At 51.0% G+C, this 23,326-nt stretch overlaps 2 protein-coding genes across 2 annotated transcripts; one reads left to right on the top strand and one right to left on the bottom strand.

Annotated features, from left to right (window-relative positions):
- Nucleotides 1-694: 694 nt before the first annotated feature.
- PVX_090155 (tubulin alpha chain, putative) lies at nt 695-2,455 on the bottom strand (the record flags this gene model as incomplete). The annotated part of the gene is made up of 3 exons (XM_001615073.1): nt 695-1,864; nt 2,016-2,136; nt 2,394-2,455. 3 exons carry the CDS (start codon nt 2,453-2,455, stop codon nt 695-697), a joined length of 1,353 nt encoding a protein of 450 aa, XP_001615123.1.
- A 6,716-nt stretch (nt 2,456-9,171) lies between these two features.
- Nucleotides 9,172-22,766, top strand: PVX_090150 (erythrocyte membrane-associated antigen, putative; the record flags this gene model as incomplete). Its single annotated transcript, XM_001615072.1, has 2 exons — nt 9,172-19,228; nt 19,805-22,766. The coding sequence occupies 2 exons, from the start codon at nt 9,172-9,174 to the stop codon at nt 22,390-22,392; spliced, it is 12,645 nt and encodes a 4,214-aa protein (XP_001615122.1). The 3' UTR covers nt 22,393-22,766.
- Between the last annotated feature and the right edge of the window lie 560 nt (nt 22,767-23,326).

The raw sequence follows: 23,326 nt of genomic DNA, 5'->3' as shown, positions 1-23,326 counted from the left end.
TGACCAATCACGGGAACAGGTGGACCATATGGAGCTGCTTTCCTGGGGTGGAGAAACACATCAACCACGCCATCCACATTTTGCGAAGCGTCAAACGGGTGAGATCTTCCCATTTGTTTCCCACCCCGAATGACGCATGCACACCAGTAACTTTTGCAATACTTACAGCACTGCTCTCCGTTCAGGGCGCCTTTTTGTAAAAAATGTAAAAGTGTGAAATGGTCATTCGAGTTCGCCACAGTGTTTGCGCTAAAAGGGTGTATTCATTGGGTGCGCGCAGGGGGGATATAACTGCACGGTATATGTCAGCTGGCATTTGGCTTTAATCCTGCCGTCCGCTGGTCGGCGGCGCCAGGGGAAATCACGCACACGGCTGTGCATCGAAATGTGAATATCCACGTAGTGCGGGCGGTCACGTGTGGGGCGCACTTCTCCGCTCAGTCAAGCGCGTTAAAAAAAAAAGGAAAACACCTCTCCGCAGGTACAACGCTGTGTCGCTAACGCTGTTGTGCCGCTTCGCCGGTACACCGATTCACCCCCCTGCTGCCACACCTCCATGTAAAGGCGCGCAAATCAGCAAGCAGGGAGCACTCTGCGGAGCGCACGGTTCTTTTTTTTGTTTTTTTTTTTGTTTTTTTTTTTTTTCCTTTGAGCGCCCCAGTGTGAATACTTCTACACACTTCCGACGCGCAGCTCATTCGTAGCCCTCGTCTTCGCCTTCTCCCTCGTTGGTCTCGATGCCGACCTCTTCGTAGTCCTTTTCCAAAGCGGCCAAGTCCTCCCTGGCTTCACTGAACTCCCCCTCCTCCATACCTTCTCCAACGTACCAGTGTACGAACGCCCTCTTAGCATACATGAGGTCAAATTTCTGGTCCATTCGAGAAAACACTTCAGCAATTGCAGTGGAGTTACTTATCATGCAGACGGCTCTCATCACTTTGGCCAAATCTCCCCCAGGGACAACCGTCGGTGGTTGGTAGTTAATACCACATTTGAATCCAGTTGGGCACCAGTCAACAAACTGAATGGACCTCTTAGTCTTAATAGTCGCAACAGCAGCATTGACATCCTTCGGCACGACATCACCCCTGTACATTAGGCAGCAAGCCATGTATTTGCCATGACGAGGGTCACACTTGGCCATCATAGAAGCAGGCTCAAATGCAGAGTTTGTAATTTCCGAAACGGACAGCTGCTCGTGATATGCCTTCTCAGCGCTAATGATGGGGGCGTAAGACGACAGCATGAAATGGATACGTGGGTAGGGCACTAAGTTCGTTTGAAATTCAGTAACGTCTACATTTAAGGCACCATCAAAACGGAGAGAAGCCGTCAACGAGGAAATGACCTGAGCTATTAATCTGTTTAGGTTTGTATAGGTCGGCCTTTCAATATCTAAATTCTTTTTACATATGTCGTAGATAGCTTCATTATCTAACATAATCGCTACATCTGTGTGTTCTAGAAGAGAGTGGGTAGACAGAACCGAGTTATATGGTTCCACCACAGCTGTGGAGACTTGAGGGGAAGGCCAGGAGCAAAAATTCAACTTCGATTTCTTCCCGTAATCTATGGCTAGCCTTTCTAACAAAAGACATCCCAGACCACTTCCTGTTCCTCCACCCACGGCATTGAACATGAGAAAGCCTTGAAGCCCTGTGCAATTGTCCGCCAACTTTCTCACTCGATCTAAACAGACGTCTACGATTTCCTTCCCAATTGTGTAGTGCCCCCTGGCGAAGTTGTTTGCTGCGTCTTCCTTGCCGGAGATTAGCTGCTCTGGGTGAAACAGCTGGCGGTAGGTCCCCGTTCGCACTTCGTCCACCACCGTGGGTTCCAAGTCCACGAACACGCAGCGAGGCACCTGGCAAAAAGGGGTCAGGCGGTAAGCGGTAAAGCGGTGAAGCGGTAAAGAGGCAAACACGCGTCAAACACGCGTCAAACACGCGTCAAACACGCGGCAAAAAGTGGGGCAAAACGCGACGCCGCGCCCCCGCAACTGCTCCCCCGCTTACGTGCTTGCCCGCGCCCGTCTCCGAGAAGAAGGTGTTGAAGGCGTCGTCTCCCCCGGCCACGACCTGGTCGCTGGGCATCTGGCCATCCGGCTGAATTCCATGCTCCAAGCAGAACAGCTCCCTGAAGTGAAGCCGCGTGGGGGAAGCGTTTATAGGTGTGTATGTATGTGTGTAGGAGCGTGTGTAAGCGCGCGTAAGGATGCTCTGAAGCGCGTGTACAGGAGTAGACGCGCGCGTCGCTAGTCCACCCGCGCTGCGACGCAAAGTTGGGAACTAAGCCCCGCTCGATCAGGCAACCGTTCATCGGCACGCATGCGGTAACCAGCACGGTTAGAATTTTTATTTTTTTATTTTTTCTCTTTCCTCTCATCCCATTACCAACAAGCGTTTCCAATTTGAATACCAGCCTGACCAACGTGAATGCTAATAACTTCTCTCATTTTTGGAATGCGTTAACTGCATCGGGGGGTGGGAAGCAAAACGGGTAGCATGATGGGTGTGTGTGTGAGGGGGGAAAAAGGGGCAGGCATCTATCAAAGTACGTGCAGCAGAGGGGAGCACCCCGTAGGAGGACACCCATTGGGTTATCTCCCCCTCAAAAAGGTGAACCCCTCAGTAGGGCACGCCCGCTTCTACACCCCCACGTGAGTCCTGCAGCGCTGCAGGGCCGAGTGAGCCCAGGGGTAGAAGCGAACTCGCAGCAACTGGCTCTCTCAGAAAACACACTGGAGAGAAAGTCCACGGCGTAAGGTCGCCTAGCAGCCCAGCTGCCCAACAGCCCGGTTGCCTGCTGAGTGTGTGCTCGCGCCTGAAGCCCGCCCCCCAAACACACTCACGCGAAAGGTGAGGCGAACTGTAAGGCGAAATGTAAGGCGAAATGTAAGGCGAAATGTAAGGCGAAATATCTGCTGCAAACTCTACTGCGAACTCCCCGTACCTCTTCACAAGCAGTGGAGGGGATCACAAAGCAGCGCAGGCGAGGAATGGCGAAAGGCGACTGAACTCTCTGCGGCGGGGATTTAATTGCCCAAGGGATTCTCTATATTGCATGCAAGTAGTTTGTTTTGTTTCTTCTTCTAAACGTGAAATGAAGAAGTGAAGCAGCAAAGCAGTGAAAAGGTGAAGAAGTGAAAAGGTGAAGAAGTGAAGAAGTGAAGAAGTGAAGAAGTGATGAAGTGAAGAAATACACCTAATGACAAAATGTTTAATGCCAAGAGGAAGAAGAAAAAAAAAAAAAAAAACCTTGGAGAGAAAAAAAAATCACAAAAAAAAAAAAAATAAAATACACATATGATTTACGCGCACATTTATACAAGCCAAACGTATGATGCACCTTGATGGCTGTTTGTAAAAAAAAAAAAAAATTCACTCGTGGGAAGAAAATGATCCCACAGCGAACTTTAGAAGCTCTTCATTTCCTCCTAGTCGAAATGGCGCAGCTGGGCATCGCTATCAAATCGCCAAAGACAGATGTGCACTTTGGCAGGTAGCCACAGGGGACCTCCCAAGCGTCCCGCTCCCCGAAGGACGCACACACGTATGCACATATATATAATTTATGCATTAATTTATACATTAATTTATTTATTTATTTATTTATTTTTTATATATGAAGCCACCCGCGCGACGCGGAGGGACGATTAGCCAAATGAGATGGTAAAAAAAAAAAAAAAAAAAGGCAGGTGCGCAAAAAGAGGGACATCCAAATGGATAACTAACGTGATGGAGAAAAAAAGGCGCACGTACTCCCACATCTAAGTGCACATGTAACCGTCTTTTTTTTTTTTTTTTTTTTTTTTATATCGCCTTTCCGTGTCGCCATACTGCTAATTTGTTTGCCTACCCAGGTTCCTAGAGACAAAGGTTATAGAGCTAAGCGCAACGTCAAAAAGGGATTTTTTTTTTGCACACTTAAGGGTGATATATATGAAGACACACTTTTCCCAGGGGTGGAAATGGAGCCGCTTTTTTTTTTTTTTTTTTCTTAATAATGATATTTTCCCAATTATGATAGCTCGCTGGGGGAGGTGCTTTCCCTTTTGCAATTTTTTCTTCTCATTTGTGCACCCCTCGGCAATTTTCTTGTTTTTAAAAAAAACACGATGAGGAGAAAGGAAAGGGGTAGGGGAAATGCCAAAAAATGAATTCTCATAAATACGTGTGGGGACGCGGTGCACCCGGAACGGCGGAACGTTACAAAGGGAAAAAAGCAAAACGCAAAAATGGTAGGTCACATATGCAAGCGCCATATGGTAAGGTTATAACAAAACAAACGCGCGCTCCAACTTTGCCTCCCCATTTCGGGGGACCTAAATGAGGGAAATTATTTTCTCGCTGGATGTGGGAATAGCCAAATGGGAACTCACCACGCGGACGTATTCCCATGTGCTATCTAATTTGTTCCATTTGTTTTTTTTTTTTTTTGGGGGATCCCTACATTTTATCAACCTCAGAGCGTGTCCGCTTCCACACTTGGCTAACAATTTTATAGGAAAGGTCCCCCACCCCTCCAAACATAACACGGGCAGTGAGTACCATTTTTCGCATTTCTCCACGTGGTCGCTTTTGCAAAAAAGAAAATCTGACGTATGCGCCCCATTAAGGAGTGCAAACTTATTGACCGTTTTTTTTTTTCTTTCTTTTGAACGGGAAATTGGTTGACCTGTCCAACGGAGTTCCTCTTCCCCTCCCCTGTTTGTACCATTTCGAGTGCGCCCACTTTTAGCCAAGTTATTCAAATGGCTTCCACACTGGAGTTCGTTGCGAAATGGCGCAAATTGTGTTGTGCGTATTGTTGGACGTGCTCTACTCATTTTTTTCCTTCTTTTTTTCCTTCTTTTTTTCCTTCTTTTTTTCCTTAACGTTCGCACGAACAAACGGACGAATGGTTAGCAAAAGGAAAGAGAAAAATCATCCCAATTGTGAAAACAGCTACTTCCAAAACGAAGTGTTTCATTCACCCCTTCAAATGACTACGTCACTCTATCAGCTGCCCCATCTCAAATTGTTCCCCTCTTGTCCATCACCTCAGTTGCGCAAAACAGCCAACATTTTTATGAACGTTCAGGTAATTCTCTAAAATTGCCTTACCGAGCAAGGTAAAAATGGGAAAAGAAAAAAGAACAACTTTTACCCATTCTGGTAAAACTACACAACGAAATGTGTCCATCAGGGGAAAAACCGCACTTTGTAAAATGCTACCATTTGAGAGGCCCACAATTTGAAAAGGCTAACTCAAATTTGCGCGAAAATTGATCGAAAAGGGGCCTTTCCGCTGGCTAGCTAAAATGCAACACTTTCGTTAAAAAAAAAAAAAATAAAATAACCATGAAGGTTTTCTAAGTGGGTACTTTTCCGATAGGAATGTTGCACTTGGTTGACATGCAACTGTGTGTGACTTCTTACCCCATATGAGGGCACCCCCACGGGAAAACACACCACTGTGCTGCGCTTCGCTCTGACATGGGCATTTTAAAAGACCCATTTTATTCGCCCTTCCCAGCTGCGACAACATCACAAGGGCGCAATTCGAATGGAATAAAATGCTTTCCCTATTTGGGGCCTTCTTTCAATTCTCCACCCCCCGTGAGGGCAAATCTTACTGGTCATTTATCTCCCCCTCCGGTAGGCACTTCCACACAAAAACGGAGTGACCAAAGAGCCCCCGCTGTGCAACCCATCACACTTATTACATTTTACATATGTTTCGCTACCTCTTTTCACTATTTTGAGTAGATCAACACCAATGGGGGGGATGGGTATGGTTCACCATGCGTGTTCATCCTCATGAGAGGCGTGTCCCATTATACACAACCTACGCACACAGACGGGGGGAGGATTAAAAGAAGGTTTCCTTTTCCTGTACACAAAAATGTGACATTTTTTATGAAGCTTTGGCTTGGGGGTGGGCACACATTTTCCTGCGTGTGTTACCCCAGGGAAACATCTCATCTGGGTGTCTTCCTCCACCTGCCATCCTTGGCTCTACTCCATTCTGTTTCCCCCGTTGTGTTATGTTGCCATCTTTTGCCACGTTTTTTATTTTTCATTTTTTCAGTTCATTACCGTTTCGCCTCCTCCCTACCCCCGTCCATTTTGTGGACGTTCCCATTTTAAGGTGATAAACATTTGAGGTAAAGCGTGGTGGACGACTAACCAATCGCAAGCCAATCCGGCACATGCCTGTACAGCTCTATGGACGGATACACGCCGCTTTACTGGCAAACGTAAGGCAATTTCTACCACTCCGCACATTCCTATGAGTGTTTTTTTTTTCTTTTTCATTCCTAGTTCAGTTCCACCTGTGGGTAACTGCTTCGCATTTTTTTTTTTTTTTTTTTTGAAGGGGCTGTTGTGGTGCTCATGTTGCCCTCCCAACACAACGAACTTTTTTTTTTTTTTTTTTTTTTTTTTTAACGGGCAAGTGCACACTAACCACTTCTTTTTAGGAGTATAAATAAAAATGATTTCCCCAAACTGGAAAAACGCATTGATGCGTGCTATTCCTTATGGATACCTTTTTTACGTTTTTTCCATTTCATCGGAATAATTTTTTTTTTTTTTTTTTCCGCGTCTTTTTATGTCCAGAAATATATTCCCGTGTTGTACGTTTAGACATACTCTTTTTTGTGCCTTCCACAAATTGAGAAGTTCGAAGGACGTGGGGGCAACTGGCATGGAGGGGGAACACCTGCATGAGATATATGCTCGACGCTCACCTTGGCAGGTGTCCCCCCTCCCCCTTCGGGTTGCCCCTTCGGATTACCCTTTCGCCAAAGGAACGTAACATAGTAAGCTCCTTCTTTCGCATCGCGCGAAAGGGGAAGTAAACCACCGTTCGCCTTCCCCCCTTAACCGCTTTGTCACTCGATGCATTTTTCCACCTCCCATTTGGGATGTACCATCTGGTGGGATCCAACTGGGCCAGGGAATATCACAAAGGGGGGTCTCTACAAACGGGTGAACTCCCACACAGGGGAAGGCTCCTCCAAAGGGGGTAATTCCACTTTCCATTTTTCAACCCCATGCCACTGCACAGGAGAACTACACAGTTGAACCGCACAGCGCCTGAGGGGATGAATAACCGCGCATGAGCCAACCTGCGGGCCAAACGGATGGAGACTCCTACCTGTTGATTTGCCCCCATTTTTAAAGTACATTTTGGTCGGACCCAAAATTCAACTCCCAGCAAAGCGGCCTTCTCCACAGGAGGGACAGATCGCCTGTAGGCCCACCCCACTCTCAGCCATCCGTAGAATACACAGCTCTGCCCCTCCCCATTTGGGTACAAGGCGGGAATGACCACTTATCACACATCTGACTGGTTACCTTACCCCCTCCTGCAGTTCCCCCATCATGCATCTCCTTCTTTGGCTCGCCACCCCCTGCCTCATTTCTTTGCCCCCCCTCTCGCAGGCCCCACAAACAACAGCCATATGCGCGTTCCCCGCGAATTAACACTGCTGTGTTGCTTCTGCACGTGGGAGGTAACTATTTGTGCGTATCACCACGTATCATTGCATATCTCTGCGTATTCCTAAGTATCACCACGTATTCCTAAGTATCACCACGTATTCCTACGTATTCCTACGTATCTCTATGTATCCCTACGTATCTCTATGTATCCCTACGTATCTCTATGTAACCCTACGTATCTCTATGTATCCCCGTGTATCCCCCTGTTCGCGCTTCTCCCACCCCGACGGGCGCGCATAAACCCACCGAAGGAGGGCCTTTTCTTTAAAAAAAAAAAAATTCACCGTCGAAGTTTTCCCCGAAGGGAAGCAAACCCACTTTCTGACGATCACCCCTTAACAGATGATGCCAAAAAAGAGGAAACAAAATTTTTTAACAGAAAAATAACGTATACATTGAGGCAAACAAATCGGGGGTGCAAAAAAAAAAAAAAAAAAAAAAAAAAGTACGGCTGGGAGGTGCGCATGGTGGGGGGGAGCTACGCACAGAAAAGCGACGAAGGGTAAAAAAGTTGCGGCGGGGCGACGTCATCCGACTGACTGTGACCGTGACTGTGACTGCAACGCTGAGCCGATGCGACGAAATGAAAATCGACGCAAGCAACAAATTTTAAGTTAGCAAAGTAACGGGAACAAGTTGCAAAAAAAAAAAAAAAAAAAAAAAACTCAAGAAGTATCAAAATTGTAGCGTTGAAGGTTTGGCGCCCCCAATTGGAAAGGCCCATTTCTTCATTTTGTGAAACTGTTAAGCACGTTCGAGTTCGGGGAAGGGAGGAAAGGTAAGAGGAGCTTCAGTTGCAGGGGGGGAGGACCAACGGGGAAAGCGACAGCGGAGTGGAGCGGTCACTGAGCAGTCACTGAGCAGTTACCTAGCAGTCGCCGCGCAGGACGCACCCAAGAAAGTGCTCCCCCCGACAGCACAATCCCCGCTCCTCCAACCGGGCGGCCCCTCCCCCAAGGAACGCCGTGCCCAGTCGACGGAAGAACAAAACTGACGGGCGAGCTGGTGAAGGCCACGCCACACAGGTTATGCCTTCCCGGGATGCTCCTTCCAGAGCAACCTACTCCCCCCACTGAATGAGAAGGTCCCATCAAACGCTTCTACGTTAACCCCCTTTGCCGAAGGACCCCTTCAATTTTACACCGCAGCAAGCCGAAGGGGAATCACTAAAAGTAGAAGGTGGAAATTGAAGGTAAAAATTGAAGGTAAAAATTGAAGGTAAAAATTGAAGGTAAAAATTGAAGGTAAAAATTGAAGGTAAAAATTGAAGGTGAAAGTTGAAAGTGAAAAATGAAAAATGAGAAATGAAAAAATAAAAAAAGAGATAACCCTATAAAGATAAAACGAAACGGGAAAACCAACTGACCTCCAAGGGGAAGTTCCGCACAGAGCTCAGCTGGTCCCCCCTCGGAGGAGAAGAAAAAATAGAAGAAAAAAAAAGAAGAAACAAAACGTGGGTGAACCAAGCCGAAGAAGCAGCGACAGCATGTGAATAGCCGAGCAGCCACTGCTCTCACCGGCGGCAAAACCGATCCGTAAAGAAGTCACTCCCCTTCCGGTAGTCACTATAATAAACCCCAACAGGGAAAAAAAAAAAAAAAAAAAAAAAAATGAACGGTTCAGTCGCAACCCTCGATGATACAAACCCCTCTTTTTAACCCCCATACTTTTAACCACTCGTATGAGAAAGCACAAACATTTTAATTTAATAATGGACAGCGTAGGGGGGGACCTGCACTCCGCCGCCAGCCGGGATAGCGGTAGCCACACCGGAAGTTTGACGAGCGAGCGGAGTCGTCACGCAAGCCGCTTCCCCAGCCACACACCCAAGGGAGGAGAAGCCCCCCAAAGGCGTCCACAAGAACCGCCTCAGAACGCACACGCGCACAGCCACCGACGTGTGCTCAAGTGTGTGCTCAGAAGAGGCATTAAAAGAAATTCCTCGGGTGCCTCCACGCACAAGGAGAAGGACGCACACACGTCGGAAGCTTATCCGGTGGATGAAGCGACGACGAATTGTATACCGAGTGGGAGGAACGGGAAGGATCACCCCGATTGGAAGAACTACAATAAACAGGCGAAACAAACAGTCGATGTGGCGACCCACTCCACGGCGCCACAACAGGCACCAGGCTACGTCAGCGATGAGAAAGACCATGTGTTGCCGTGCGCCGAGGGAAGGGGGAAGCCGAAGGACAAGCAGAAGAGGAGAAGGGGGAAGGCGCGCCCCCCTGCTTCTGAAGTAGACGCGCATGCGTCGTTTGCGGCCAACAGGGGGGGTGATAAACCCGCCGATGAGGGTTGCGGCGGTGAGGACAGCAACAGTGATGGTAACAGCGGTGATGGTGCCGACGATGGTGCCGACGATGGTGCCGACGATGGTGCCGACGACGAACATGGCAGGCACCACCCCGACCGCTTACACCCCCCCCGTGGAGTCGACCCGAGCGAGGAACGCAGGAGGAAGCTGAGCATTCACATAAAAAAAGTGAGCCAAGTGAACAAAATTCTATACAACCTAAATTGCTTCAACAAGTTTAGCAGCCTTGATTTTAGGAAAGGGATGCCACAAAAGAAGAAGCAAAGTGAGACGGAGGTGGTAGAACCCAGCTTCACCTCCGTAACCCCTCTCTCGAGGAGTTCGCAGAAGGAGAGCCCCACTTCGCTCGTCACCTACACGCTCCACCCGAAGCAGCTGCCTCTGCATAAGGAAGGAAAGGCAAGCGGCAAAGACAAGCGACCGAGTGAGGTGCGTCAACCCGTTCGTAACATCCATAAGGGGAAGGACGCCACCGCGTTAGGTAGAAGCTACCCCGCGATTCACGCGGCGTGCCACCCCGATGGTGAGCCAAGTGCCGAGGACTCGCCCCCCCTCAACCAGGTTAGCACCAACCAAGTTAGCACCAACCAAGTTAGCACCAACCAAGTTAGCACCAACCAAGTTAGCGGCAACCAAATTAGCGGCAACCAAGTCAGTGCCAACCAGTTCCACCGCGACAGTGACTGTGAGGAGGATGCCGCCCCGGAGGCGCGCCCCGGGGCGCACTCCCAGCTAGCCAAAATTAAGCAAAAGAGGCTAGAACACAAAATGCATCTGAAGTTACCGATTCTGCTTGACATAAAGGATTTCCTCAAGAAGAAGAAGAAGAGGAAGAAAAAAAAAAAGAAAAAGAGGGAAAGCGGCGATAGTGAAGCGGGTAGCGAGGTGAGTAGCGAGGTGCGTAGAGAGGCGGGTAGCGATGCGGATAACGGAACACAAGCAGACCTTCCCACCAGCCGCCACATGCAGGTCAACCAGGAGGAAGAATCCCCCCAAAATGGCAAATCAAAAAGGAAGGGTAGCAAACACAGCACTGCCTTAACGAACGGAGAGAGGATGCCACGTCCAAGCGAACGGTATGAAGAACCCCCCCAACAGTTAGTAACCCCAGAGGGTATCTCCCCATCAGTGGTTACAAACCGAAGCGACTGTGAGATGGATGCCAAAGGGAGCGGCTTGCCAAGTGGAAGTGGTGAAGCTGAAACGACGACTCTACTACTCATGCCTGCGGTAAACACAACCGACAGGAATAGTAAAAATTTCTCTAACAGAAGGAACACCACCCGCAAAAAGGAGTGCATCTCACAGGATGGGAGGGAAGACAAGCTGGTGTTCACCACAGGAACGAGTGTGGCTAGCCAAGCACTTGGTGGCAGTCAAAAGACAAATAAACGAAGACCTAAAGGAGGAGAGAAACATCCCCATTTGAGTAAATGCCAAGAGGTAGGCAACCCAGATGGTCCGTCGGAAGGTATTTATGAAGAACCAAATGAAGACCCCCATTTTGAGAGTGCCAAGCGGGATAATGGCTCACGTAGGGTGTTGCCAAAGCGGGGGAGTCAACCAAGTGTCTCCGTAAGTGATGATGATGATGATGCAGCTGGTGAGTCCACATCTAGCGAGTCCTCCCCATCTAGCACATCTCCTCCACTGCTAAAATGTAAAGTTACTTCAAAGAAAAAAGCGAAGAGGGTGATTAATCAGGAGAGGGAGAGTGCTGGTGCCCCTCGGGGGGGAGAACCCACGCCAACCCCTTTGAATAGAGCTAGCCAAAAAAAACGGGATCAAAATGGCACCGTTTTTAAAAATGCCAATGATTCCATAGGCGGGGTCGAATTCGATGCTTTGGCCGCCCCACACATTAACGGTGGAACGAACGGAGGAGGGGAAGCCACGCAGAAGGGTGCGAACAAACGGGGGGGCAACAAAAAGAGGAGGAAGAGCAAGCGCCCACCCCCCTCCAACGGGGAAGACAGCGCCAAGGGGGGAGGCCTCACCAAGGGGGGGAGTAACCAACCTGAACCGCCCCAACTCAGCAGGGATGAAACGAACCAGCCGCGTATCCCCGTAAGCACCCCAGATGATCACGCGAGGGCTCGCCCCAATGCGCGTGCTGCATCACCCACGAAGAATGTAAAAAAAGCAGACGATATTACGAATATGAAAAGGAAAAATGGAGCGGAAGATCAGCTGGAGGAACTACCACCAGGGAGTTGCGACGAATTAACTAATGTAGAGCACCTCACCAATGCAAGTGGAACCAAGAAGAAAAAAAAAAATAAAAAAAAATATAAAAAAAAAAATTGCACTGAAGAGGTGGACCCAAACGAGGGGCTTAAATCTACCGTCCAGCTCGTCAACCCAAATGAACAGAACGAAATGGGGGAGTCTCCCGAGGGGGAGACACCCTACCTGCTTGAAAAGGAGGAGGAGAAGGATTCACCTCCCATGGGGAGTGGCCCCCCCCAAGTTGAACCTCCCTTCGACGAAAAGCGCAGTCCCAAAAAGGGGGTCAAAAAGGGGGCCAAAAAGGGACCCAAAAAGGGACCCAAAAAGGGAGACAGAAAAGGCTCAAAAAATTCTCTTACGCGGAAAGGCAGCCAGGGGGGAGAGGAAGCGGCTCTCGATTCAGCGTCCAGCGCGATTGTCGAGGAGGTGGACCGGAGCCAGTCGGGAAGTACCCCATTGGGTAGTAGTCAGCCGAGTAGCAACCAAGCGCACGCGAACGAACTGCCCCCCAACCAACCGCTTCCCCCGAGGAAGGGGACGCACCAGGAGAAGCAGCGAAATAAAGACCCGGCACAACCCAATCAGATTGACGCAAACGACGCAGCCGCCGCTGAACCCATCATCTACACATCCGTTAGCTCGTTTGCCAACATGATCATGGACCCACTTCCCATCAGCCATGGGTTCCTCACCCCCAGAAACTTATGCATTGTGGATGATGCAAAACTGTGTAGATTCACAAGCGAAGGGAATTTTTATTCCCAAAATGGTTTGGCGGAGGAGGAGGAGCAGCAGCAGAGCAATCTCTCTCGGGGGGAGGAGTCCTTTGTTAATGTGCCCCCTGCTCGTGATGGCCATTTTGAGGGGAGGAGTGTGCACGTAGGAGAGGGCAGAAGCAGCCACGGGGGCGGTAGCCAGAGGAGCGGCAGCCCAAACCGCTACAACGGCGACGACCGCGACGACCGCTACGACCTCTATCATCACGACGAGGGGGACTACTCGGTGGACATGCTCAGCGACCACGTGAGCAGCTTCGTGTCTAGGGACTACCCCCACTATGCAAACCACGCCAGTTACGCTAACTACGTAAACTACGCAAACCACGCGAACCGCCTGGGCCGCGCCAACAGGGCGCTCCCCCAGCGAACTCGCAGAAAGGGCTTCCCCTCGAGACACCTAAATTGGAACTACCCCTACGGTTCCACCACGGCCTACGGGGAGGATCTGTGGAAAAGCGAATATGAAAGTGCCAGATTCAACAGGGAACCCTACTTCAACGGGTTTAAACGTGGCTACGCGAATTACATGTTTCGCACGGGGGGCTGGGGTGGAATGAGCAGCGTCAGTCGAGTGAGTGCATCCCACCGCGTCAGTTGGTATGGCGGTGCCCACAACTTTGGCCACCCGAACAGAGTGGACCGCGTGAATCAGTGGATGTACGGGCACGGAAGCTTCTTCCCGGTCAGACAATACGACGCACGTAGGGGCAAATATCGTCGGCTAGTGCAGCAGCATTGGAGATACCCCCAACAGTATAGTAGGTTCCCCCAACAGTATAGTAGATTCCAGCAGCAGTATAGTAGGCCTCCTCACCAATCTGGTCGGCCCCCTCACCAGTATAGTAGGACCCCCCCGTATGGAAGGCAGCACAAAGTGAAGCCCCTCCCCAGTGGCGGAACCGATTGGAACAATTACACCTACGTAGGCAGCAGCGTTATGGGAATGCACGAGGAGGACGTGGCCTCTGTAGAGGCATCTCTTGTTGCCGCGCCGGAGGAAGCGGGGGGCTATGCCCCCAGTGTGCATGACCATCCAAGGAGAAACACCAGCAGCATTTCTCACAGCAACGATATTGACTACAGCATTTGTACCTCCGCCAGGAGTTCCTACAAACCTTATAATAAAATTAGCCCCCCTCAAAGTGACTACCATTATGTGCATGCAAAGGGAGCCCCATCTGAAGACGCCAGAGGGATACATCGCCAAATGAAACATGAGCAGTTGCTATGCAGAGATGTGGGCTACTTAGGAGGGTACAACCTCGGGGTGAAGGCCCCATGGGATGGTCTCCATTACGGCAACCACTTGGTTGCCCCTTTTAATGAAGTGGGCCTCTCCCCGATTGGAACCACCAACAGAGGGGCGCAGCATTACACCGACTGGGGCAGTCACCTCGGCGCGAGCCGCGTAAGCGTAGGAGGTAGCTTCCCCCCTGGGGGGAACAACCCCCCAGGCGACGAACACCTAATGCCGAACGCACAAGGAGCAACCCCCCACCTGCACCCAGACCGAACCCTTTTCCACCAAACCATCCAAGTGAACAAAGAAAAAATGAGCTTCCTCTCAACCCCCAAGTGGGACATCTACGCCAAAATGCAAACAAGAAAAAAAAAAAAAAAAAAAAAAATTTCCGATGAGCTGTACACACAACAGAGCATGTGCCATGCAGATGGGTATTTCTGTTTGTCAAATGAGATGGACAATCTTAGTGCCATGTACCCTCGTGAGTATAACCCTGTTGTGAGTACCTTTCATGGCTCCTATGGCAACCCCTCCGGCGCCTTTTACCACCACCCCCCCTATGGCGTCATCTCCCCGATGGGCATCCCGCTACGATATTTCCACTCCGTTAGCAGCGCGCCGCACTTGGCTAATCTGACCAACGAGGGGGACTCCCGCGGTGAAAATTGTGCAGCCTCTCAGCATGGGGTGCAGCAGTATGGGGAGCAGCAGCATGGGGAGCAGCAGCATGGGGTGCAGCATCATGGGGGGAGTTCTCACGGGGGCTACCCGCAGGGAGGACCTCCTCCAGACCAGCCACACACCTCAGAACGTGCCAACCACCCCCCCCCGGGGTGCACAGTTAAACCAGAAGAAGACACCCAACCGGGGAAGAGGAACCCCCCCAGTATCACTCTGCCTAATGGAAGTAGAGCAGAACGAGCAGAGGTCCCCGAGAGGCAGCATCGAAGTGGAGACCAAACAGATAACGAAACCAAAAGGGAGGCAATCCACCCGAATGACCAATTGGCTTATACAAATGAGTGGAAAGAATCCCCATCTGGTGATGACTGCAGAGTGCCTACCCAAGAGGACCTACCGAACAGCTACGAAGGCACCGACAAGGGGAGAGCCCCCCCAGTGCAACCCCAGAAAGGGAAGAAGCAAATGTCTGCCCTTTCGAACATCAATCAGCAGGATGAGGATAAGCCAAACGATTACAACGAAATGGTGAGGAAGTACAACCAACTTAAAATGTGTAGCCGTGGAAATGGCTCATTGGGGAGAAGTGATGAGGAGGACTGCTCCCTAGGCGCGTCTGCCATGGGTGGGCCCGTTTGCGTGTTCCCCAAAGTGAAGCGAAGGAGTGCCAAGCAGGCGAAGCGGGCGAAGCAGCAGAAGCAGGAGAAGCAGCCGGAGAAGTCGGAGCATCCGGAGCAGCCGGAGCGGCCTGCCAATGGGGAGACCACTCCCATGCAGGATATAGAAAACGAGGAGGCGGACCCCCGAGAGTGTCCCCCTCATGACGCGGAGGGCTCCTGCGGATACGGGCCGCAAAACGGGCAACAACTGACTGATAAGAGGAGGAAAAAAAAAAAAAAAAAAAAAAAAAAGAGGCAGAAAAATGGAGAGGAGGCGGCTCCAAATGGGCAGGCCGCTCAACATGGGGAGGTGGCTCCAAATGGGCAAGCGGCTCAACATGGGGAGGCCGCCCCAAATGGGCATGCCTCCCAACGTGAGAGGAACCAAAGCTGCGTCACCATCAGCCACTACGATAAGATAATCGCGCGCAGAAGTCTCCTGCCCCTCCGAAACGGGAGGAGAAGTGTATCCCTAAATATGGATGACAAACCAAGGGTGCATCTGCTGCCCCTCCTCCATCGAGCATTTCAGAGGGGCAGCGCCGTTCAAGTGGGTCCCCCCCCCATGACACTTCCCAGAGGTGATAAGGGAATGAACCCACCACAACACATCGCCCTCCAGGAAGACCTCTCCCTCCTGTTGCGAAAAACAGAAGAGCTACTAACCGATCTGCTGAAGAAGGTGAAGCCGTCAAAGGACATCAAACGGACGAAGCGAAAGATCTTTTCCCTCCTCTCTAAGCTCATCAAGCATTTGTTCCAGTGCGACATCCAAATATACACCGTGGGTTCTAGTGCCTACGGGGTGGATTCTAAAACGAGCGACCTGGATATTGTCATTCAGGCAAATCTGCACAACCCGAAGTATATCCTCCGCAGCATCTACGACTACATCGCGCAGATGAAGAGGGAGCAGGGGGGAGCGGCGAAGCAGGGGGAAGTAGCGGAGAAACAGGACGAAGCAGCGGCGAAACAGGACGAAGCGGCCGCGCCCCTAGACCCAGCCGAATGTGCCTTCTTCGACGACGTACAGCTGCAGCTGGTAGACTCCGCAAGAGTGCCCATCCTGACGTTGAGGAAGAATCACATCGTCTGCGATGTGTCTGTTAACACCAATAACTCGCTGAAGCACACGGAATTCTTTTCGAGCATTTTAAAAAGATTTCCCAATTTAAAAAATGTCATGAGGATACTGAAGCTCCTTCTTAAGGTTAGGACCCTACCCTCGATGAAGCAGGGGGGACTGCCCACCATCCTCTGGATGATGCTGTCCGTTTGTTATTGCAAACTCCCCACGGAGAGCATTTCGTTTAGTAGATCTGTTGAGAGCTGCCCGGTGAGGAAGGCCCAGAGGGGCGTGAAAGGCGGCCAGAGGAACGGCAAAGAAGTGGGGGTCTCCATCGGCCCCGGCGCGCCGAGCTCCGCTCCCACGGTTAGAAGTGATCGAAGTGATCGCTCCGCTAGCGATGAAGCGGGTGCACTGCCCCCCTGTGCCGCTCACCCGTCGAGGGATCTCTCCAAGGAGAGACGCGCGGACCACCTCGAAGGAAGAGACCCACCAGATGAGCCACTCTACCCCCTCGAAGGAAGAGACCCATCAGATGAGCCACTCTGCCCCCTCGACGGAGAAGAAGATCAGCTCCTAAACGGTGGGTACTACCCCGAGGGGGGGGCAAACTGCATGATGGGGAAGCAGCCCATGGAGTGGAGCCCCGGAAGTGATACGGAAGAAGCAGAGAAGAAAGGCAACCAATCGGATGCCCCAAAGAAGGAAGATACCAACAAGGGGATCAGTGGAGGAGAAAAAAATGAGAGCGAATGGTCAGTCGACGTACAACAGGAGAGGGGACTGAATGGTGTGGAGACTTCCCTTGGTTGGGTCTCTCAAAGGGGTGAACTACGTGGCGGCGTTATTAGAAACCCAGGGGGGGGAAGTGCCCCCCAATCGAACGATCCAAGTAACTCCCTTGATTGTAACCGCACCCCTGAGGGCCGCCTACCCGGAGGACTCTCTCCCCACTCAGCTGAGAATGACGGTGAAAGAGGAGAGGCCCCCCCCTGTGGGGAACCCAAATGCAAAGTGGAAGAAATGCACATCGGCACGTCGAGTTCGTCTCCCTCAGTGTGCAGCAGCGGGGTGAACGCCGCCTCTTATGGGGAACCCTTGGAGGGGGGTGAGAAAGGGGCCCAACAGGAGGAGAGCAAAGAAGCGGGCCAACCAAGACAGACGTGCGAAGCGGGAGAAGTGGAAGAAGCGGACCACCTTTTCAGCAAATCGTGCCTCCTAGTGGAGGAGATATTTTCCCAAAACGAGGACGAAGAGTCGAGTGCCAAATCGTGCTGCCATCACTACGCGGAGTTGTCTAGGCAAAATTGGGGAAGCAGCAAAGGGGGGAGCGACAGTGAAGGAGGACCCGATCACGTGCCGCTTTTTTCGATCCACTGCCCGGAGCGACTCCCCCGCGGCCACCATCCCAACTGCTTCGACTCATTCGACTGCCTCGACTGCTCCCTTACGCAATCCACGAGGGGAACCCCACCACACACACACCAGCAGAAGCGGAAACGAAACATCCTAAAGGTGATTCACCGAAATGGTAAAGTCCTCTCCCTGTTCGAGCCCCCCATGGGAGTCGCACCGAGTGACGAGGGAAAAAATGAAGAACCTGCAAAGTGCGTAATGAACTCTCAAAGTGGAGGAAGAAATGGAGGAAGAAATGACCCCCAGAGGGACACCAGTCCGGGGAGATACCAACCTGGGGAGAGCAACAGCGCAGTCATAGCAGTCAGTCCAGTCAGCCCAGTCAGCGCAGTAAGCCCAGTCAGCCCAGTCAGCCCAATCAGCGCTGTAAGTGAGAACCACCTGATGGCGCTGGCCCCCCTCTTTTACTCCCTCATGATCCTCTTCAACGAGCTGAACTCCCGAAAGAAGTTAACCAAAACGATAAACATCATCGATGAGGAGAAATGCCACCTCAAAAATCGGGACGAAATTAACCGAAGGCTGCTGTCGTCTGTGTGCCACGGGGGCGTTTGGGACGAGCTGCTCACTCTCTACGACCCCATTTACAGCTTTAACTACGACAGGTACATTAGCTGCCAGTGCGGCGGTGTAAGCGGCGGTGTGAGCACTGCGAAAGGGAGCCACATGTACAGAGAGAACTTCGGGCCGGACACCCACCAGACGAACGAAATCACGTCTTCAACTTGGCCCAAAAAAAAAAAAAAAAACACAAGTGAGTCACTCCTTTCAATGCTCGGGGAGGTAACTTCGTTTTGTAAAGCGGACGGGAAGAAGCAGTCCGCCAAACATGAGAGTGCATCGAATGGTGCTGTTCATTTGGTGAGTGTAGATCGAGCCTACTGTGATGGCCACCCACATTGGGATCTTCTCCCCTCGAACGAAGAGGAGGAAGGTCCCTTCTTTGGATATGCTTTCAAGACGTGTGGTGCTGCCCCCCCAGTGGATGAAATTAAAACCGGCGAAAGGGTTGCCAGCGGGTGCTCCATCTCGATCGAGAGTAGTAGCAGTGGGAGCGTCATCGGAAGTGTCGCCAGAAGCGTCGTCAGAAGCGGCATCATACGTGGCAACGATCGGCACTCGAGCAACTTGCGGAAGGAGCAAAATCGTGAGGGCGATTCTTTCAGTAGGGAGAAGGGGACCCCCCCTCCTGGTGGAAGGGCCAGCCGTACGGCAAATATGGAAGTGGAAAGTGAAGTAAAAAAGGAAGCAGAAAACGAAGCAAAAAATGAACTACAAAGCGACCTAGATGCAATAGAAGGAGAGGGCGAGACGAACCCGCCCCTTCCCCACTGCAACGTCACAGGTGGGCCGCCCCCCACGAGGAACTCACATGGGGATGTGGAACACCCTAGGCTGCTTCTCGCACCCCCCCGAAATGGTAACACCGAAATGGGGGGAACACTTGGGGGGGGGTATATCCCCAGCGTTTTTAAAGCCCCCTCTCAGGGACCACTTCGCAAAGGAGATCGCCCCTCCATCAGCGAAAATCCCCCAACGAGAAGGAGAGAGCACTACATGAATGACGACGACGTAACGACAGTCAGCATGGATGCAGTTCGTCCGAGCGGTGGAAGAGGTTCCCACTTCTCCGCGAGCTGTTCGAACGTTGCCTGGGGGGGTCTCCCTCATTTGGATGTGCATAACCCCACCGCTGCCTCGTTAGGAAGTTACTTTAATGGCGTTCTCTTGGCGAACTCCCTCTCCTCCGCGGACACCAGATTGCCTAACAGTTTAGATGCAAAACTGCGTATTTGTGATGGGCACCTCCACGTATGCCCCCACCAAATGAGCACCTACATGAGTCAACACAGGTGCAGTGTCACATCAAATGAGCAGAGTGCAACCCGCTTCAAACCCAACCAGAATAAACACCCCGCAGATAACGGTTTGGCGAAAAAGGAAAAGAATAACCGAGCGGGTAATCGCTTAGAAGGGGGGACAACCACCCAACGGACGGCTCTTCAAACCAAGAAAGGCACGAGGACATTCGAAAAGAAATACGAGCAACATATAGACTTGGCAGGAAAGGTCAGCAGCGCCACGTGGTTGATCTACCTGTATGAGCTGAAGCGGGCTAGCTTCTTCATTAACCATTACCTGCACCACCTGCATCTGTTCATTTGTTTTAAGAGGCACTTCAGTGGGGGGGGCCAGGGGGCGCCCCAAAATGGGGGGAAAACCACTCCAAGTGGGCCGCTAACCAGCACAGCTAAGCGGCAAACCACCACTTCCATACCGCAAACCACCGCATCCGTGCCGCTAACCCGGATCGCCAGAAACTACGAGGCCTTCCAAAAGAAGCAGTGGCTCACCATCAGGGTAACCCCTAGGGACGAGCTGCCGCATGCAGAAAAACAGAGCCTGCGAAGGGAGGCCCTCTTTCCGAACGCCACCTTTCCGCTGCTCGGCCAGACGGAGCCGCCCATCATCGTCGACAAAGGTAAAGGTGCCCAATTGGATCTACCCAAGAGAGAGTCACCTCAAGAGGGGAAGAAAATCCACAGCGATGAAAAGGTGCAGGTCAAGGAAAACACAACACTCAGCGAAAGGATGGAGCAGACGAACCACCTGGACCCCAAATGGCAAATCATGTTGAAATGCATTTTGCAGAATCTAAAATGCTGCATCCATGCGCTGTTCGAACGGACAAAAGGAGAAATATATGTGCTTCCCTTCCGTCCTCAATTGGGAAGTTCGCGCGTGTGCAGAAGCAGTAGGGAGGAGGTAGTACCTCCCAAGGGGGGGAACCACCTCAAAGGTGCAGAAAGGGAACAACGAGCAGGACCATATGAAAACATAAGAGAAAGCCCCGAAGAGTGTAGCCACATAAACGCCCTTCCAACGGATGGAGAAACGACTAGCCAAAAAAGCACCAAAGAAAAAAAGCATAACCACGAAGAAGAACCTGTAGAGGACCCCACAGATGAGGAGAACCAATTCGCCCTTGTCCTGATAGAGGGCAAACTGGTGTTCGTTAAATTTGTAAAAATTTGCATTGACCGAAATAAATTTTGGGACGAAAGCTTTCTCTGCAGGAGGGACATCAGGACAGTCATCCACGCCAAGGCCCTGGATGTGCTGTTCATTTCGAACAGGGTGATTAGGGCGGAGGACGGGGGGAAAAGAAAAAAAAAAAAAAAAAAAGAAAACCAAGATGGTAGTGGTAATGGCAATGGTAGTGGTAATGGCAATGGTAATGGCAATGGTAGTGGTAGCCGGGCTCACCCCGACAGTGACGCAAACGCCAGTGGAAATCTCGAGAAAAGAAGCCCCCCGTCCAGCGATACGTCTCACTTTGACCAGATGCTGCTGGAGGATAACTCCTTCGAAGAAGACGAGCGTTTTTCCAAGAGGGACTCCACGCTGAGTGATGATTGCCCATGCACTGCTAGTGAGAACGTCCAAAAGGAGGCGCCAACCCCCGGGGGGGGCATAAAAGGAGAAAAACACCCTTCGAATGAGCCCAAACGAAGAACGAATCATCCACCCGACGGGAAGAACCACTGCCTGGTGGAAAACCCGAGGAGGGCCATGAAATCCTGGGATTATAAAAAACAAAAACGGAAGGCAAAATGCAGTAATTTTATTTACAACTCGAGAAATGACTACCTTGGCCTTTTGGTGGAGAAGAACGGGGGAGGCAGGCACAGGATGGTCAGGAGGGGGGCAGGTCTTCCGGCTCAAACGAGAGAACAGTGCGAGTTGCCCAAGCAGGAGGAACCGCTCAATCAGGAAGAGCAGCCCAAACAGGGAGAGCCGCCCAAACAGGGAGAGACATCCAAACAGGGAGAGACATCCAAACAGGGAGAGACATCCAAACAGGGAGAGACATCCAAACAGGGAGAGACATCCAAACGGGGAGAGACATCCAAACAGGGAGAGACATCCAAACGGGGAGAGACATCCAAACAGGAAGACATCTTCCTCATCAACCCGTGCAACTTCGTAACTCGCGTGAATGTAAAAACAGTGTACCTACCCCGCAGGGATGTGAAGGACGAACTGACGGACACCATTTGCGAAAGGGCCCACCTGAAGGAGAATCAAATGAGGAAGATTTTCAGGCTGCGCCAAAAGGGACCACCCCTCTCGGGAGCGAAACGAAGGGGATGCCAAACGGGCTGCCAAGCGGACTGCCAAGCGGAAGAACCACCAGCAGAGGACGATGACATATGCTGCGTACGAATCATCCCAAGAAGTGAAATCATGAGATACAAAGAGCTAATCCGGATTACCAAAAACAGCCCCTTTTATCATAAGAAGGCGAAGCACATTTCGAACCATGCAAACCCCCCCCTGCAGCAACCTGTGAGTGTGTGTAACTTCTGCCAGACCAGGGGAACCTTTAATGTGAAAACGAGTCACTTTACGCTTTCCCACGTGGACACCGACGTTGCGGAGAGCATCACCCAGTTCCTCCGCCAGTTGATACATGGGAGGTGCGTCTCCCCGCAGTTGGAGGAGTAGCCTCTGGAGAAGTAGCCTCTGAAGAAGTAGCATTGGAGTAGTGGCATCTACCGCAGTGGCAGCGCAGTGGGGACTCCTCCAGTGCGTACAAGGGGGACGCCCCACATCGCCGTTGTAATTAATGAGAAAGCACATCTTGCATTTTTTTTTTTTCTTTTAACATTTGTTTGTCTTCCTTTTTTGTACGCGTTTGTTTGTTCTTTCGACCGTGTGGTATTATTTTGTTGTCTTCACCTTTTCGCCGTTTGGAGCTAGCCACGTCACCCCCTCTTTTTTTTTGTTCCCCCGTTTTTACTCACCTCGGAGGAGGCAAACAGGATTACAAACAAATGCACAAGAACGATTAAAAAAAGTGCCATAAGGGGCTAACCTGCTAATGTGTAACTTGCCTACCGCAATTGTATGCGTGAAAAATGCACACATGATTGTTCTCCAACCAGCACGCAAAAAAAATAAAATAAGTATAGCCCCTCAACACATTCAGACGCATCAAAACGAAGATATACCGAGGAAAACACCTTGTCGTAGCATCCCAGTGGGGGAGAAAAACCGCTTCGTTGACGTGCCCCATAAGCTTCACCCAAATTAGGGTCACTCGAAATTGCCCCAACATAAAAGCGAACGTGTCGGCAAAAGTGCCCAACGGGGTGGGGCAAATCTCCAATCGGAGAGGTGAGCTTATTACTCCCCCTCGGCTATTCTATTCTGCGCGGCTACCCGTGAATTTTGCCTCCACCCCTTCGTACCGTTAAAAAGAGTTTTAAAAAATGCGAAACCGCTATTTTAAGTTGGGTGCTTCAAAATTGGGAAAAAACGGGAGTTGCAAAAATGCGCATGCACATGTGGGGCGCACACCACAAGTACCCATGTGTACGCATAACTGCATGTACACACAAGTACCTATGCGCACGCGCAACTTCACTCGGCTCATGCT

Source organism: Plasmodium vivax, chromosome 5 (genome assembly GCF_000002415.2).
Source record: "Plasmodium vivax chromosome 5, whole genome shotgun sequence".
Taxonomy (NCBI): domain Eukaryota; phylum Apicomplexa; class Aconoidasida; order Haemosporida; family Plasmodiidae; genus Plasmodium; species Plasmodium vivax.
This window is presented reverse-complemented; position numbering and strand designations above follow the sequence as displayed.